General features: G+C 42.9%; 2 protein-coding genes across 2 annotated transcripts; one reads left to right on the top strand and one right to left on the bottom strand.

The window, feature by feature from the left end:
• The first annotated feature begins 1,039 nt into the window (after positions 1-1,039).
• On the top strand, positions 1,040-9,910 carry rnf2 (ring finger protein 2). The gene is made up of 9 exons (XM_069684650.1): positions 1,040-1,089; positions 3,676-3,772; positions 4,022-4,182; positions 6,262-6,344; positions 6,427-6,559; positions 6,679-6,778; positions 6,944-7,116; positions 7,338-7,527; positions 7,843-9,910. Exons 2-9 carry the CDS (start codon positions 3,686-3,688, stop codon positions 7,942-7,944), a joined length of 1,029 nt encoding a protein of 342 aa, XP_069540751.1. The 5' UTR covers positions 1,040-1,089; positions 3,676-3,685; the 3' UTR covers positions 7,945-9,910.
• A 658-nt stretch (positions 9,911-10,568) lies between these two features.
• LOC138611499 (actin-related protein 2/3 complex subunit 5-like) lies at positions 10,569-14,382 on the bottom strand. Its single transcript, XM_069684651.1, has 4 exons — positions 14,149-14,382; positions 12,640-12,712; positions 11,870-12,046; positions 10,569-11,205 (listed from the first exon to the last, which is right to left on the bottom strand). Exons 1-4 carry the CDS (start codon positions 14,286-14,288, stop codon positions 11,143-11,145), a joined length of 453 nt encoding a protein of 150 aa, XP_069540752.1. The 5' UTR covers positions 14,289-14,382; the 3' UTR covers positions 10,569-11,142.
• Between the last annotated feature and the right edge of the window lie 1,725 nt (positions 14,383-16,107).

Raw genomic sequence — 16,107 nt, 5'->3', positions numbered from 1 at the left:
ACCGACTTACAGCTTTCTGTTGACAGTGTTTTTGAAGTGTGGATGGACTTCAGAACCAAAATGGGTTGATTGCTGACTGGGTTTACTTGTTCAAGAAGTTAATATATATATATATAATATATATATAATATAATATTTGATCTATTTCTACTGTGTATAAATAGCTGTATAATTGGTGCAGGAATGAAGGAGACAGGAAATATATTATATATATATTTAAATGCAGTAGTTCAGTTTGCAAAATGTTTTTTTTTTTTTTTTTTACAATGCTATAATTTCATTTAGCAAACGCTTTTGTCCAAAGCAATGTACATTAATATGTATACATGTAGAGTAATTCCCCAGTAATGTTACCTATCACCCCACCTAATGCATCATAGCCAACTCGGTCTCATCAGCTTATCCTCCAGATATTTTCTTTTTTTTTGGGCCTAGTCATAGGTTTGTAATTACTATTAAAACCTTTCTGTCAGTTGCATTGTTTTGAAGAACCCATGTCTGCATGTATAATATGTATATGTAATATGTACAATGTCCCACACTTTATTTAGCACAGCACTAGATCCTACATCTTCTGTAAATATAAATATAAAAAAAATTATGATCTTGTATCCGCAAAATAAATACAAATTGGTTCGAATATATAACAAATATAGACAGAAATAAACAAGAATAAATGAATACATAAAAAATAATAAATCAAAATGTGTAATTAGTGTTCTTGTTTTGTTATTCCTATTATTTCACGGATAAATTCTTTTTTTATTGCACTCCTGTGACTCCATACCATCTATGTCTAGGGGTGAGGTAGAAAATAGAGGAGAGAGGTGGGGAAGTCAGTCGGTACGTAATATAGCGTAAACGTAAAAAAAAAAAAACACAAACAAACATTTAATGTGTTGGGGGATCGGATGTGTACAATGATAGGTTGGCTCTTGTTTCATACAAGCAGCTCCACTTCTCTTTCGGAACCACTTCCCCTCTTGCAAAGCGCCTCAATTTCCCAGACTGCACCCGTCTTTTGCAGCCGCCATATTGCCTTCCCCCCAAACGCGCTGGCTGGATCGGCTCGTACCCACAACTGAAAATGTAAGTACAGATGAGAAACAATCATATTTTATACAAGCTAGGTATATTTCGATTATACGTCTGTGTTTGTGTTTAATGGCCGCCCTTATACCGAGCTTGCAGCTGTTAAAATACGGCAGAATGAGGGTTTAAAGCCTGTTAGCTTAGCTCCGGAGGCTGGAGCGCAGGCTCTTTCTCTGTTGTTGTTTTTCCCTCTGTAAAGGAGAGTAATTTGCCTCACGACTCCCTCGCTGTTTTAAGATAAAAACCTTTTTGTAACGTTAGTTGAGATATTGAAATGGACACACATGAGCTGCCTCTGTTCCCTTGTGTTATTTGTGCTACCTACCTGCAATACCTGAAGCTTATTTATGTAGCGTTACGAATAATAGCTAGCCCCTGGTAGCTAGGTAGCATTAGCTTAGCCCCACAGATTTCACACACAATCTCTGCGCTGGGTTTTTTTAAAAACTGAAATTGATTAGGAAGTACCTTAAAATGACTGAATCGCGAGCCATGTCCTATGCGAGACAGCCTAACCAACGTTATATACGTATAAGATACCACATGTGTTTAATCCCAATAAGTAACATAATATTAGTACATTATTGGGCTTTGTTTATTGGCATTAGTTGATAATAGCATTGCAACAAATCCGTGTAAGTGTGATGAAGACGTTCCAAAATGTTCATGTCTCAGTTTCTGCTTTATTTTTCTTGATGTTTTTGAGCTATTGTGTAGCGATTAGTTTGCCTTTAATCAGTCAGTGTTTTTAATATGGACCACCCCCACATTCACCCCCTGTCTGTCACACGTGTGGCAGCATGGACACACAGCTGCAGAAGTCTCAGAGCATGTTTGAAATGAATAAGTTCTAAAGTCTTGGCTTTGCTGTTTCTAAAGGCTAGCAGGAATGCAGCACAAGTATCCTCAGACCCAGTACCCAGTTTGGGCTTCCCCTGTTGGACTCTGAGATATGTCATGAATTCAAGCTATGCAGCACACACAGGTGTCAGGTGGCATTGATTAATAACCACAAGGCAATTATTTGTATCGTTAGTTGATCTAAATTTAGATATTTGGATTATCAGAGACAGATTTGCTCAGACTCTGTCTCTGTTGTTTTGAAAATTCACTTCTTTCACTCGTCCTTGATCGATTGGGACCAAGGGCTGCACAATTAATGCAAATATTGGTGAAATAAAGCCAAGTACAATATCTATATAGTAAAAGCTGTAATAGATTAAATAAGAATAAAATATGTGACAAAGTAACACATTTAAAAAACCACAGTGCTGCAGAGAAGCTCCAGATTTAAGAATACCAAAGGAAAGGTCTCATCATGATTTTACAGGGAAAATACAATTTGTGTTGAACAAAGGCTCATTTCTGCTTAATATGAATCACACTGTAATCGATATCCGTCTAAATCATCACAGTATGATTTTATTTTTTCAGTAATGCACAACTATAATTGGGAAGCAAGAAGATATAGAGGTTTAAATGAACAAAATTAAAGTTCATTTGTTTAAACATCCACTCATTGCACTTAGATTGAAATGGTTGTACCAAGTATGGACACACTGTAAAAATGTATGTTTTGGTACCAGCTTATGGGTCAGAGTAATTTCTGAATGTAGGCATTAGGCCTACGAATAACAAGCCAGAGCATACATATTTGGTAACTGAAACCTTGTGACTTTCTGTAGAATGGATTTAGTGGTGTTCCTCTGCTTGGAACATTGTTCTGCAAAATAAAGCAAATCAGAACCGTACGAAAGGGTGTTTAAACCTGTGATCACATCCTTTACCAGAATCAGAATCAGGGTTTGTTGTAGGTTTACACAGACAAGGGATTTGTTTTGGTGTTTTGGTGCAGAACTAGACTAAAGATGAGTAAAAGACTTCAATAGAACAAGAAAAAAAAGAAACAGGCAGTAAGAATACAAATATAAAAAACAGTAATTACTAATTATTAATGAAGATATTCATGGCAGCTAAAGTCAGAAGGTATAGTTGGTTTTGCATGAATTGCATGGTTTGTTGAGGCTGCTGTGATTTTTTAATTGTACTGAGTCATAATTGTAAATATCTGATCCTGAGCCTAACTAATCCAATATGCAAATATCGCATTTCATGTCTTTTTTGTTTATTTTTTTCGGCTGACCGCCGGGGTCGGGCCTACACATGGGTCTGTATGTGGCTGACTGACTGAGTGACTGAGTGACCGTACTTACACAGCCGTAGAGAGAGAGAGACTCATGACATCGCAATGGCGGATCATGGAGCAAACTGGATCGCTTTCAAACACGTTGTCATCGGCCTCTTATGGACAGTCCTTGTAACACATTGCCCAAAAAAATCGCACATTGACCTGATGCGGTCATCCACATGCTAGGTTTTGATCTCGTCTTGTTTCTACTTTTCCTGTCCAGAATTTATAAAATCAATCTGGATACAATCTAGATGTATCGAGAAATCTGAAAGTGCCCTTGAGCAAGGGAAAAATGTGTTAGTGTTGTGGTCCATTTATTTGCAAGCATAAAGTGCAACACTAGAGGTCAGCGTTACATCCTGGACCTTCAATACAATCTCATTTTGTTTCAGTGTTGCAGTGATGACTCAGACGGTCCAGACCAATGGGGTTCAGCCCCTCAGTAAGACCTGGGAGCTCAGTCTGTATGAGCTGCAGAGAACACCACAGGTAACCATTCATACCGCATTACTGTCTGACCCCTATCGCTCTGCTTTACACAGGTTTGTATGCGTCACACAACACACTGACAGGTGTATCTCTCAGCACATATTCAATCATCATCCCTGTAACATAGTCGTGAAGATCTGGAGCCCCATCATGCTCCTAAAGTGTGACTTCCATCCGGCCTGATGTCCACAGACAGACATGTCTCTGTGTGTACTAACCTTCATCTGTTTGTGTCTCGTACTGGCACAGGAGGCGATCACAGATGGACTGGAGATCGCCGTGTCGCCCAGGTCCCTGCACAGCGAACTCATGTGTCCAATCTGTCTGGACATGCTGAAGAACACAATGACCACCAAAGAATGTCTGCACCGCTTCTGCGCTGATTGTATCATCACGGCTTTGAGATCCGGGTGAGTCTAATCAGCAGGGAAACCAGCAGAGCTTTTGTGTCCCTGTGGTGGTCCTCAGGGCTCGAAGCACACAGTGGGACCAGCAGCTGGTGTCAGAGCTGGAGAGAGTGATACATCAGTGGGTAGGGAGGCCGTCACCAGCTTTTTATATAATTAGAGGTGGAGGCTAACGTTACTCACAGACTGGAATTATTAATGATCTAAAGGAGCATACCGCATTTATTAATAACGTGTAAACGAGAGCTTCCCAATATTGGACACGTCTAAACTCTTCCTGCCTCGTCTGTCTGTCTGTCTGTCTGTCTGTCTGTCTGTCTGTCTCTGCTCATTGTCTGTCTGCCTCTATGCTCTCTGTCTGTCTGTCTGTCCCTCTGCTCTCTGTCTGTCTGTCTGTCCCTATGCTCTCTGTCTGTCTGTCCCTCTGCTCTCTGTCTGTCTGTCTGTCCCTCTGCTCTCTGTCTGTCTGTCTGTCCCTCTGCTCTGTGTCTGTCTGTCTTTCTGCCTCTCTGCTCTCTGTCTGTCTGTCTGTCTGTCCCTCTGCTCTGTGTCTGTCTGTCTGTCTGTCTGCCTCTCTGCTCTCTGTCTGTCTGTCTCTATGCTCTGTGTCTGTCTGTCTGTCTGCCTCTCTGCCTCTCTGTCTGTCTCTCTGCTCTGCTCACAGACACTATTGTAACTTGTGCATCTTTATCAGACGTGTAAGGGACGTCACAAAACGTCTTCATGTGTCGTTCTGTGAATGAGAACAGTCCGCTGTGTCGCTGCTGTATCAGAGCTCCAGGTGTGACGGATGGCGGAGCAGACAAACACACTCCACTTCAGACTATAAAAAGTAAACCCTGTCCCTTCCTGCGGGGTTGTACCGAGGTGTAGGCGTGTTAGTTTGTTGTTTAACCGCTGTGAAACAACTGTATTTTCTCTCTCTCTCTTTTGCTTGCGGCAGCTTTGTGTTGAAACTCTGACTGTAGATCTGTTATTGTTTTAAAGCTCTCGGTGCTATCGAACGTAAAAATAACCTAGATGGATCGCGAGAGCCTCATTTACCTTCGTTAGGCTTTAAAAAACAGCATATAATAAAAAACTGTGATGCAGAGGGAGGGAGCGGGTGATCACAGACTGAAGCAATATAAAACGTGTGTGTGTTTATTAGTGAAATATATGAACTACACAGCAGACTGGAGTCTGTTAACAGTGACAGTTAGACAGACGGAGCCGCGTGATAAACACAGATCCACGTCATTAAATGTCTGTGTCCTCCCCGCGCTGTGTTATTATAAACTATGATGAACTGATCGCAGGTTACAGCTCCTGCTCGTGTCATTCACATGTTGAGATGTACTTTATACTTTATAGTAACTGTGTGCCGAAATACGGACGCGTCGCGACCTTATTGAGCCACGTACAGAGCATGAGAAACGCACAGATCTGCTCTTCTCCTGACTTCCGTGGTTAAAAAGGATTTTATTGAATGACTTGTGTTATAGGAGCTATTTTTCACCCCCTCTCTTGACAGTTTAGCAGTGAATATTTTGCAGCCCGCCCTCCTTTTATCATCATCGTTTATTTTGAAATATTTCCAAACTGCTGACACAATGCTACCCCGCGCCTACAGGACGCTAACGTCAAGCCGTACACTGGTATATCGGATGTGGTTTTACTTGTGTACTTAAGCTCAGTATCCGCGCAATACCTGATACTGGTATCGGTGCATCTCCAGTCACCAGGCTTACTTTTTAAACCACCCTCCAAGGCTGAATGTACACCATGCCAAAATCAAAATGTTGTTACTGTATTTATTTCACTGTCCTCTGTTATTGTTACTAACTAAAAACACCATTGAGTGGTGCTCAACAGCTGGCTCTAAAGCTATCTTTCACACATTTTTAAAGCTGTATTCTTTTTTTTTTTGTTTATGTTTCAGTGTTTTAGTGTTAGCCGTGTTCAGGGTTCACTCAAAGTTTTCGTTTGATGGAAATAGACATGTTCAGACAAATAAAACTGCATCATAAATACATATTCCACACTGTTGCATTGGCACGTTTAGTGAATGATGTGGATGAATGTCTGAAACTGTCTCTGCAGTAATAAAGAGTGTCCCACCTGTCGTAAGAAGCTGGTGTCCAAGAGGTCGCTGCGTCCAGACCCCAACTTTGATGCTCTGATTAGTAAGTGTCGGCATGAGGAGGTTTAATCGATACGCACACCGTAGTAAGTCACAAAGCAGATGATAATATGTTTACTTTACAGGTAAGATTTATCCGAGCCGTGACGAGTACGAAGCCCACCAGGAGAGAGTGCTGGCCCGCATCAGCAAACACAACAACCAGCAGGCCCTGTCCCACAGCATAGAGGAGGGGCTGAAGATACAGGCCATGACCAGGTAATCACACACACACACACACACACACACACACACACACACACACACACACACACACAGAAAAACACACAAATACTCTTTAAACTCTCTAATAAATAACGTGTGTGTGTGTGTGTCAGACTGCAGCGCGGTAAGAGACACACAGTGGAGAACGGCAGCGGAGCGGAGGACAATGGAGACTCCTCCCACTGTAGCAACGCTTCCGTCCACAGCAACCAGGTATGTTATTATGTTTAAAGGGAAACTCAAGAATATCTCAGTTACCCATAAACGAACTTCACCTTTAGATTTCAATCTTTGTTATTGCCGTACGTGAATGAAGGGTGAGCTTGTCTCACAGCTGTGGTTTGCCATCGTACAAACACTGTATTTGACTCCCCGCAGGAGGCCGGTCCGAGCATTAAGCGCACCAAGACGAGTGACGACAGCGGCCTGGACATGGACAACGCTGCTGAGAACGGGGGTGGGGACTCTGTCATCGACGGAGGTGCCAGTGAGATAGAGCTGGTGTTCAGGCCACACCCCACCCTGATGGAGAAGGATGATGCTCACAACAGGTAGACACACACACACACACACACACACACACACACACACACACACAGCTGGAATACAGCCTAATTGTGGTCTCAAAGTATATAAAAAACTGCAGCTGGTGGCTGTTTCTGTGTTATGATCATGTTTATTGTTTGCTAGACTGGATGTGAGATAGTAGCTACAAGCTAACAATGTGGCTACCTGCTCATGTACATATGCTGTGCTGAATGTGTGTGTGCAGTGTGGAGTTCGTCCCTCGCTACATCAAGACGTCAGGTAACGCCACGGTGGATCACCTGTCCAAGTACCTGGCTGTCAGACTTGCTCTGGAGGAGCTGAGGAGAAACGCAGAGGCCAGTCCTGTTAATGTGGAGGCAGCTTCAGAGAAACAGTACACCATCTACATACCTACTGCTGGAAACCAGTTCACTGTGAGTACACACACACACACACACACACACACACTCACACACACACAGCAGAACAGCATTGCTCTCACCGCTTCACTGCTAGATTAACTTCCTTCACTGCTTCCTCATTCTGAACACACTTTGATGGAGTGGAGGAGGTGAATTGTGGGTACCAGCTGAATTGTTGGTTCCAGCTGAATTGTGGGTACCAACTGAATTGTGGGTTCCAGCTGAATTGTGGGTACCAGCTTAATTGTTGGTTCCAGGTGAATTTTGGGTAGCAGGTGATCAGGAAACCCTCAGTGATGTTTGTTAACTGTGAATCTGCGTCCGCAGGTTCTGAACGGGTCCTTCTCCCTGGAGCTGGTCAGCGAGAAGTACTGGAAGGTCAACAAACCCATGGAGCTCTACTTCGCTCCGACTAAAGAACACAAGTAGACACATACATATATACACACGTACACATGCACACACATGCACACCAGTAGGAAGTACACACATGGACTCGGTTACAGCTGCACACACACAGACAGGAGGAGAGGAGCGTGTGTGTGTGAAGGAGATGAGGGGGGTGGGTGAAACCCTCCAAAGGACTCTTGTAAAAAGAAAAACCCTGTTTTATATTCTCTGTATCTTTCTGTGTCTCTTTCTATCTTTTCTCTGTAGATGGTAGCAGATCAGTACAGCAGCTCGGTCACACACGGGATGGAGTCTCTGAATCAGTAAAAACAGTGTATTATATTCTTTCTGTCTGCAGTGAACGAGAAACGGTGAACTCTTTGGTCCCAGATCTCCCTGTGACGTGTGTCTGACTTTAATCAGCATGTTGTCCAGCACACGTGGTGTGAAATGATGCCGCATGAAGTGGAGGACAGCACCATTGTAAATGCCCAGAAACCAAACCCATAGATCACATGTGGGTGTGACGTGTACGGAGGCCCAGAAGGGCCATGATCATTTAATAGATAGCTGAATAAAAACTAAATATTCATTAAGACAGTCGTAATATTTCGCTCTGACGACCGTCTGGATTTTAATCGTTTGATTCCACTTTTTGATATTTTCAGGTTATTTCAAGTTTTGCTATTTTTCAAAGTATTTTTTTCCACAAACTTGTCTGGAAAATGTCTGGGCGATATCTAACAATACTTAAAATCTTCAATCCCAGCACAGCAGATTTGATTTCATGCCGCTAACATTAGCTGCTTCTTAGCAGCAGTTCTCGGGCTGCTACGTTCATGTGCATCACACAGAGCTAAACACGTCTCCGCTCTGCTGTGAGTCTCTGTTTAATTAAATCACAGGCTGCTTTTCGTCATCATAGACTCTGGACGGACTGTAGAGCTGACTGTGTTTTGCTGCAAAAACCACTTCAGAGGACTGAAGAGACTTTTTTTAGTTTCAGAATGAATGAACTCACTTTGATCAGTCTCTGTCATCTCTTAAAATGTTGCACTTGATTTTGTGGAAACTTTGTGGAAATGCACAACCTGAATTGAGCGGCTGGAGATTCGACACTGAGATAAGAAAACAAGCTGACATCAGACAGAAGGTTTTCAAAGTTATCACGGCTGTTTCTTTGCCTCCACACGTTCCTCTCAGTCCCTCAGTCAGACACAGACTGTCCATGTGGCACAGATCTGCATGCTGTTATCACAGTGTGAATCAAGGCCTTTGAGAAAACACCTGTTGAATGCCTCCAGGTACAATGTGTGTTCAGTCTGTTAAATACCCAGGTGTGTTTCTACAGAGACTGAAGCAGATGAATCGTTCTGTTTGTTTTATTCCAATGATGTTGAAGTGTTCTTTAAACGTTTTGTTCTGTTTTGACCTGTCTGTGTCGTCTTTCAAATAAAACTAAAGAATGGAGACGGTGTGAGAGACTGCAGTCTGTGAAACTGACATCAGGTGAATGGAGCAGCGATCACCCTGAGCTGTGACAGAACCTGTTGTGTTGATCTGTTGCCTGTAGAAGAAACCGTCTGATATCTGTGGCTGCTCGTTTTATAAATGTCTTTTGTAACAGAGGAAGGAATGTGTGTGATTGGAGGTTGTTTTTTTTTTTAGCAGTATCACAGACATAAAGACCATTTTAGTAGGTCCGCAAACCTGCTCTCTTTAAAGGTGGTTGTCTGACACAGGACAATTTTCCCATGGATGTAAAGAATGGCCTCAAACATGACATGTTTGAAACACACGAGCAGGTTCCTGTAAAATGTTTCATAGTTTTTCAGTCTCCATGTAGCAGATGGAGGGGTCTGAAAGTGTTTGTATCATACATGTGCTGTTATTTTACTGCCTTATTTTTATTCTGCATCTGATCTGGTTCACTGTCGTGCCCACAGGAGCCCCGACTGGACAAACAACCATTAAACACATTTATGTTTCAAACAGGATGTTTTAACTCGTCTTTCTGTGAGGGCAGGACCAACAACGCATTATGACAACAAAACAGAGACATTTGTCAAAAACATTCATAGATTAAAAAAAGGGTTTGGAATGACTCGCTCTCTTCAAACACACCAGACTCCATTGACACGTCATTTTAACTTGCAGAACACAGGAGCTGCTGGGCTACCTCTGCCTCGATCAGAATGTTTGTTTTAATAGTTCTTTTGGATCCAAAACGATATTTGTGTAACACTGAGAGGAAACTACACAGCAGCAGCTCCTGTGTCCTGTGAGGTTAAATCACTGTTTTTATGAATGGAGTCTGGTGTGTTTGCAGAGAGCGATGTAACGTCTATTTGTGTTAAAAAAAAAATCATCTACCTCTGTAACAAAAAGGTCTCTCTCTGTAGGGATCCTTTCTGTAATGTTGTCACACACTTAGAATAACAATCTGAGCCTGTCAGTGGAAACAACAAGAACTTTTAGTGGACGCACTTTGATCCATCAAGGCTTATGTTGCAGCCATTACAGCCTGTTTCATGACTGCCGAAACTTTTAGTCACTTAACTTCAGATTATGTTGAATGTGTCCAAGCTTAAGTGGAAAGAAAAGTTTTTCTTGGTCCTGTCTTTTTCAAGTAATAAAAGTTCAAAAGACAGGAGAGTCATCGGTCCAGATTCAGGTTTAGCACTTTATTTTTCAGATATAAAAACCAAGAGAAATAGGCCCCACACAACAACATGATGCAAGTAGAAAACAAATAAACAAAGAGCTTTAAGAAAGAATGATCAGGAAAGAAAGAACTCCAAACCCAGCATGCACTGGGAGAAATGCAGGGAAGCACCCTCCATCTGAAAGCAATCTTTTCCACTTCCTAAACCTGGACGACCCAGAAGCTTCAGAGGAGGAGGAGGAGTTGCAGGAGCCAGCAGAGGCTTCAGAGCAGCTGTGGAGCCGTCTGAAGGAGCGCAGAGTTGAAAGTGTTTGAGGAAGCGTCTGAAATGTGTCTGTTCTCTCTGCACGGCTGGCAGGGAGAGACAGTGTGAGGTGCCAGCACCTCCCTGCCCACCTGACTGCCAGCTCCTCTGAATCCCAGAGCTGTGAGTGTGGATGCAGAAAGAAAGAAAGACACTCAGCTTCAGTATAAAAATAAAAACAGAAGAAGAAGAAGAGGCTCGTCCCTGAGCTCCGTGACCGCGTGTTGGACAGACTAACATCTGTCACCAGCTGGACTCTTTGGGACCATCACACGGTCTTCCTGGCAGTCAGGACTCGGACTATAGAGCCCACACCTCCTACGGCCAGAGCCTGCGGACACACACACATTAAAGCCAGACATCAGGTCCAGTGTACTGCAGCATTCTGTAAGCTTTGAGAAAATGTTCAATGTACAAAATGTGGATTAATGCACAGCAGAAAATAGTCCCCAACAAATGCACCATTTCCTCAGTAATGCCTCTGATGCTCCCTAAAATGTGAGATTAGTTGTCGGTAAATGCATCAGTCTATGCACTGATCTGATACTGTTACTCTGGAACACATGAAATCAACTTTTCTTTGTCACTCATGAAGTGGTTCAGACACAGAAAGGCAGTAATGTGTCGATATTCAACACTGGGAAGTCACACCAGCGAAACAAAGGTTAGTAGTAAAGGCCTACAGGTGTTAAATAATACTACGTTTATTTTTTAGTCACACTGGGATTACATTAGTGCTCGGTACCGTATGACAAACAAGATCAGGTATCCGTAAAAAAAACGTTTTGAAACGTCTCATAAAAACTAGAGTGAGCAGCTGTTACAGGTTTACTGAGCCTTTCGATATTTTTAAGGAGCATGTCTCAGGAGGGAGCAGCAGGTCAAACAGGAGAGTCACAAACTATTGAAAGATGGAGAAAGGATGTTTTTTTACTATATAAAAAAATATGTTTAGAAAACAACCTTTCTCTGTATCATTATTGCTGACTACACACCTTTTCGTGCCACTGCAGCAGCACGGCGCTGCTGTTGTCAGTTGGCTTCTCGAAGCCTCTGTAGATGTATTTCATCAGCAGGTCCACTCCAGCTTTGTCCAGGGAGCCCACAGCCTTCTCGATGTCACTGCTCTTAAAACTGCTCAGCACCCGCACCACCAGCAGCTCGGCCCGGTCCTAAACATGCGCACACACACACACATACACACACACACACACACACACGCACAAACACAGAGGGATACCGTATGTTAAACAACATGTAGCTGGATGACTTGGATATTCTCCTGCAGCTGACTTTGTTTTATCCCCAAGTATAAAACTCTGCAGGCTGCAGGACCAACATGCATAAATCTGATGCGTTTTTCCCCTGAGTTTTAAGATGAGGTGAAAATAGGTTTTTTTACAGGAGAATGTTTAATATTTAATATTTTTTAAACCTGTGAAACAGATGGTTTCAGATCTGACTATTTCCTGTACCACAACCAATACCAACATTTTCAATTACAAAGAGGCTGAAAAACAGACCCATCCCTACTTTTGCGTACGGTTTTCTTTGCCCCATAAAATGTTTGTTTACTATGTAGTTTTTACAAATTAAGAGAAACCCCACTAAACCCCACTAATACTATTAAATTATGACCCCAAGTAAAAAAATTGCTGCATGCAGTATGACAACGATACACACATAAGAACTCCAGCTTTAATACTAGCCGAGGAGAACACTACCATCACCTTGTTAAAGAGGATTACTGCACAAACACTGATACCTTGGTGTTCTGGTTCTTGGTGTTGATGGGGGGATTCTTCAGCACTGCCTGGAGAGCTGCATTCATGTTCCCCGTGAAAAAAACAGTCAAGGACGAAACCGTTTCAAAGGACACACAGATACACACGCATTTCTTTTTCCACTGAATGAGCACAGGAAGATGAGACAAACTCTTAAAACTGCATGGATGGAAAACTGAATGGAAGCACTGAACAGGAATCATGTGGTCTCTCTGTGAGCAACGTATCCTACTACCACCACCGCTTCACAAATAGCAAGCATTACTTAACAGCATCACTATAACAGTTGTTTACTTCAGAATGTCACCAACATGTTGGCCAAAACAAACAGCAGGGTTTTCTCTACCATTATACAAAATGAGCGCAGCGCCTGAGTGCTTTTTTTATTGACTGTATATAAGTGGACCTAGACCCCATGGCATCCATCATTAGGTTGTGGACTATTAGTTTGAAGCCTTGAGTTTAGCAGACACAATCATAGTTTCTTATAGCCTGAAGTGAGGGGGGCAATGAGGAAGCAAACAACTAACGCTAACACTATCTTGGTTAGCAAGGTTAGTGTCAGATTGGATCCAACATTCTATTTGTGTAACACTTATTAACTCAAACTAACTGATGGAGGCAGCAGTAGACCAGCAGCGCCTGTGTTTAATCAGGTAAAATCAGTGTTTTTATGAATGGTGAAAAACAATCCTCTTCCTCTGTAACAAAAAGGTCTCTCTCTGTAGGGATCCTTTCTGTAATGTTGTCACACACTTAGAATAACAATCTGATCCTGTCAGTGGAAACAACAAGAACTTTGGACGCACTTTGATCCATCAAGGATTATGTTGCAGCCATTACAGCCTGTTTCACTGCTGCAGGATGAACACATCTACTGGAGCTAAAACCTAAGTATATAAAAATAGGGCTCAGGTTCATAAATACCTGAATTCTGCTTAAAACACAAAGAGATGAGTCCTGTCACAACACAGTCCTGCTCCTCACTGCATGAATCCAGTGTGCAGTTTTATATTTTGAATTAAAGAAAGACCAGGTGATGCTCACATTACACAGCTAAAGTAAGTTGTTATGCACCAAAACACAAACACGAAATTGATGCTGCAGTCTGGTTACAGCTGGAACTTCACCTCTGAACTGAATTTACTGTTAAAAAGTGAGCGACCACACCCTCCTGGGACCCGACACCCGGAAACGAGAGCTTCTCTACGGAAATGTTCCGCAAACTGCACACATAAAGTAAATAACGGCTCCTGGCTGCAGTTTAAACAACATGGTTTAGATTTAATCTTAATTTATCCAAATATAGCGCTCAACTGGAACTTAAATCCACATTTTGCTCTTGTTTTAGCACTCAGCTGGTGTACATGAGAACAGAACAGAGGTGTGCAGGGAGCCCTGACATAAGTTTCTGTCAGTGTCTCGGTATGAAGTCTATGTTAGTGTAGAATCTATTGTTTATAATTAATTAAGTCAAAGTTAAAGGATATTGTCTGAGCAGAGCGTCTACTTCCGCCTCGTCCGGACCGCTCTGGTTCTCTCCTCCTTCGTCTTCATCCACAAACTTGTTCTCGTCGTATTCATCAACGTCGACTTTCCTGAACCGGGCCGAGTCCGTGTTTTTGGACATGTTGCAGAACACAGAAAGGTTATCTAATAGACACTCGCTGATGTGACGTTACTGTCCTGTCTGCAGAGCTGCTGCCACTTCCTCGCTTCTACACTTCCGCTTTTTCTTCTTCTCTGGATCTGTTGTTGGTTGTAGACAAGCGTACAGATTAATGAACGCCACCTGACGGACTGGAGGGTGGCGTAAATCATTAGTGTCGGCTTATCGTTTTCAGTTTAAATTTTAATTAAGTACTATTATTATCACAACAGTATGTCAGAATCAGCTTTATTGGCCACGCCTACGAAAAACAATAGTGCAAATATGAGGAGTGCAACGATGCTGAAATATATAATATGATTTTAAAAAGTATGTAATTATGTAACAGATTGGATCATTTACATGAGGTAGATAGTTTCCAGCATTTACAGTAAACACAGTGCATAGATTCGTTCCAGATGACGGATGATATTTACATGAATAAAATGTGTGTCCATACAATGAGAGTCTTACCTACAGGTGACAGGGTTTTCCCACACTGATTGTTCTGATGCTGACTGTTCAGTGTTCATCAGAGAGACAGCCTGGGGGAGAAACAGTTCCTGTGTCTGGATGTTTTGGTGTACAGTGCTCTGTAACGCCTGCAGGACGGGAGGAGTTCAAACAGTGTGTGTCTGGGGTGTGAGGGGTCTGCAGTGATGTTACCTGCCCACTTCCTGACCCTGGAGCGGTATAAGTCCTGGATGAAGGACAGGTCAGCCCCGATGATTTTTTCTGCAGATTGTGTGTGCAGTCTGTCCTGTTTAGTGGCAGATCCAAACCAAACAGTGATGGACGTGCAGAGAACAGACTGGATGATGGCGGAGTAAAACATGATCAGCAGCTCCTGAGGCAGGTTGAACTTCCTGAGCCGTCTCATCCTCTACTGGGCCTTTTTCCTGATGGTGTCTATATGGGAGGTCGACAGATAGTGGATCCCAGGAACCTGAAGATGTCCACAGTAGACACGGTGCTGTTGAGGATTGTGAGGGGGGGTGTAGGGGGGCTTCTCTTCTGAAGTGCACTGTTGCCTCCACAGTCTTGAGCGGGTTGAGCTCCAGGTGGTTCTGACAGCTCCAGAGGACCAGCTGATCCACCTCCCGTCTGTAAGCAGTTTTGTCTCCCTCCCGGATAACGTCCCGGATCGTCTGCAAACTTCAGGAGTTTAACAGAGGGGTCCCCTGAGGTGCAGCCATTAATGTAGAGGGAGAAGAGCAGTGGGGAGAGCACACATCCCTGGGGGGCTCCAGAGCTGATTATCCGGGTGCTGGATGTGATGTTTCCCAGCTTCACCTGCTGCCTCCTGTCAGTCAAGAAGTTGGTGATCTACTGACAGGTGGAGGCTGGCACAGTGAGCTGGTACCCCTTTTCGACCAACACAAACCTGGTTCTAACTCTGGGCTGATTTAGAGCTGATTCAACTTGCGAACCAACTCGACACCAGTTTGTTTTTCCACCTACAAGAGCCTGTGGAAGAGCCACGCCATGACATCACTCTAAACATGACCGCCTTTCCCAGCAGTGCTAGCGCCATCTTTCCCTCACAATAACAACGATGAGCTTATTATTTAGCATCAACTAAACTGGTGTCTATTAAACAAATGCAGTAATTTTAAACTACATTTAATTTTTTATAGACAGTCTTGATGCTGATGGCGATCCACACATCCACGATCTCGCCACTGGTGAAACACAATTGTTCCGGATTTCAACGCATAACAATTCATTCAGAATTTCCCCGTGTCTCGGGAGTCTTTCGATCACATCTGTGATTGGGTCAGGAGTAGCATGGGGGTAACTA

This window comes from Semicossyphus pulcher, unplaced genomic scaffold, assembly GCF_022749685.1.
Source record: "Semicossyphus pulcher isolate SPU_LCO1_2020_fin unplaced genomic scaffold, fSemPul1.0.p SCAF_7, whole genome shotgun sequence".
Lineage (NCBI taxonomy): Eukaryota > Metazoa > Chordata > Actinopteri > Labriformes > Labridae > Semicossyphus > Semicossyphus pulcher.
The sequence above is the reverse complement of the archived record's forward strand: the minus strand, read 5'-3'. Positions and strand labels throughout refer to the sequence as shown.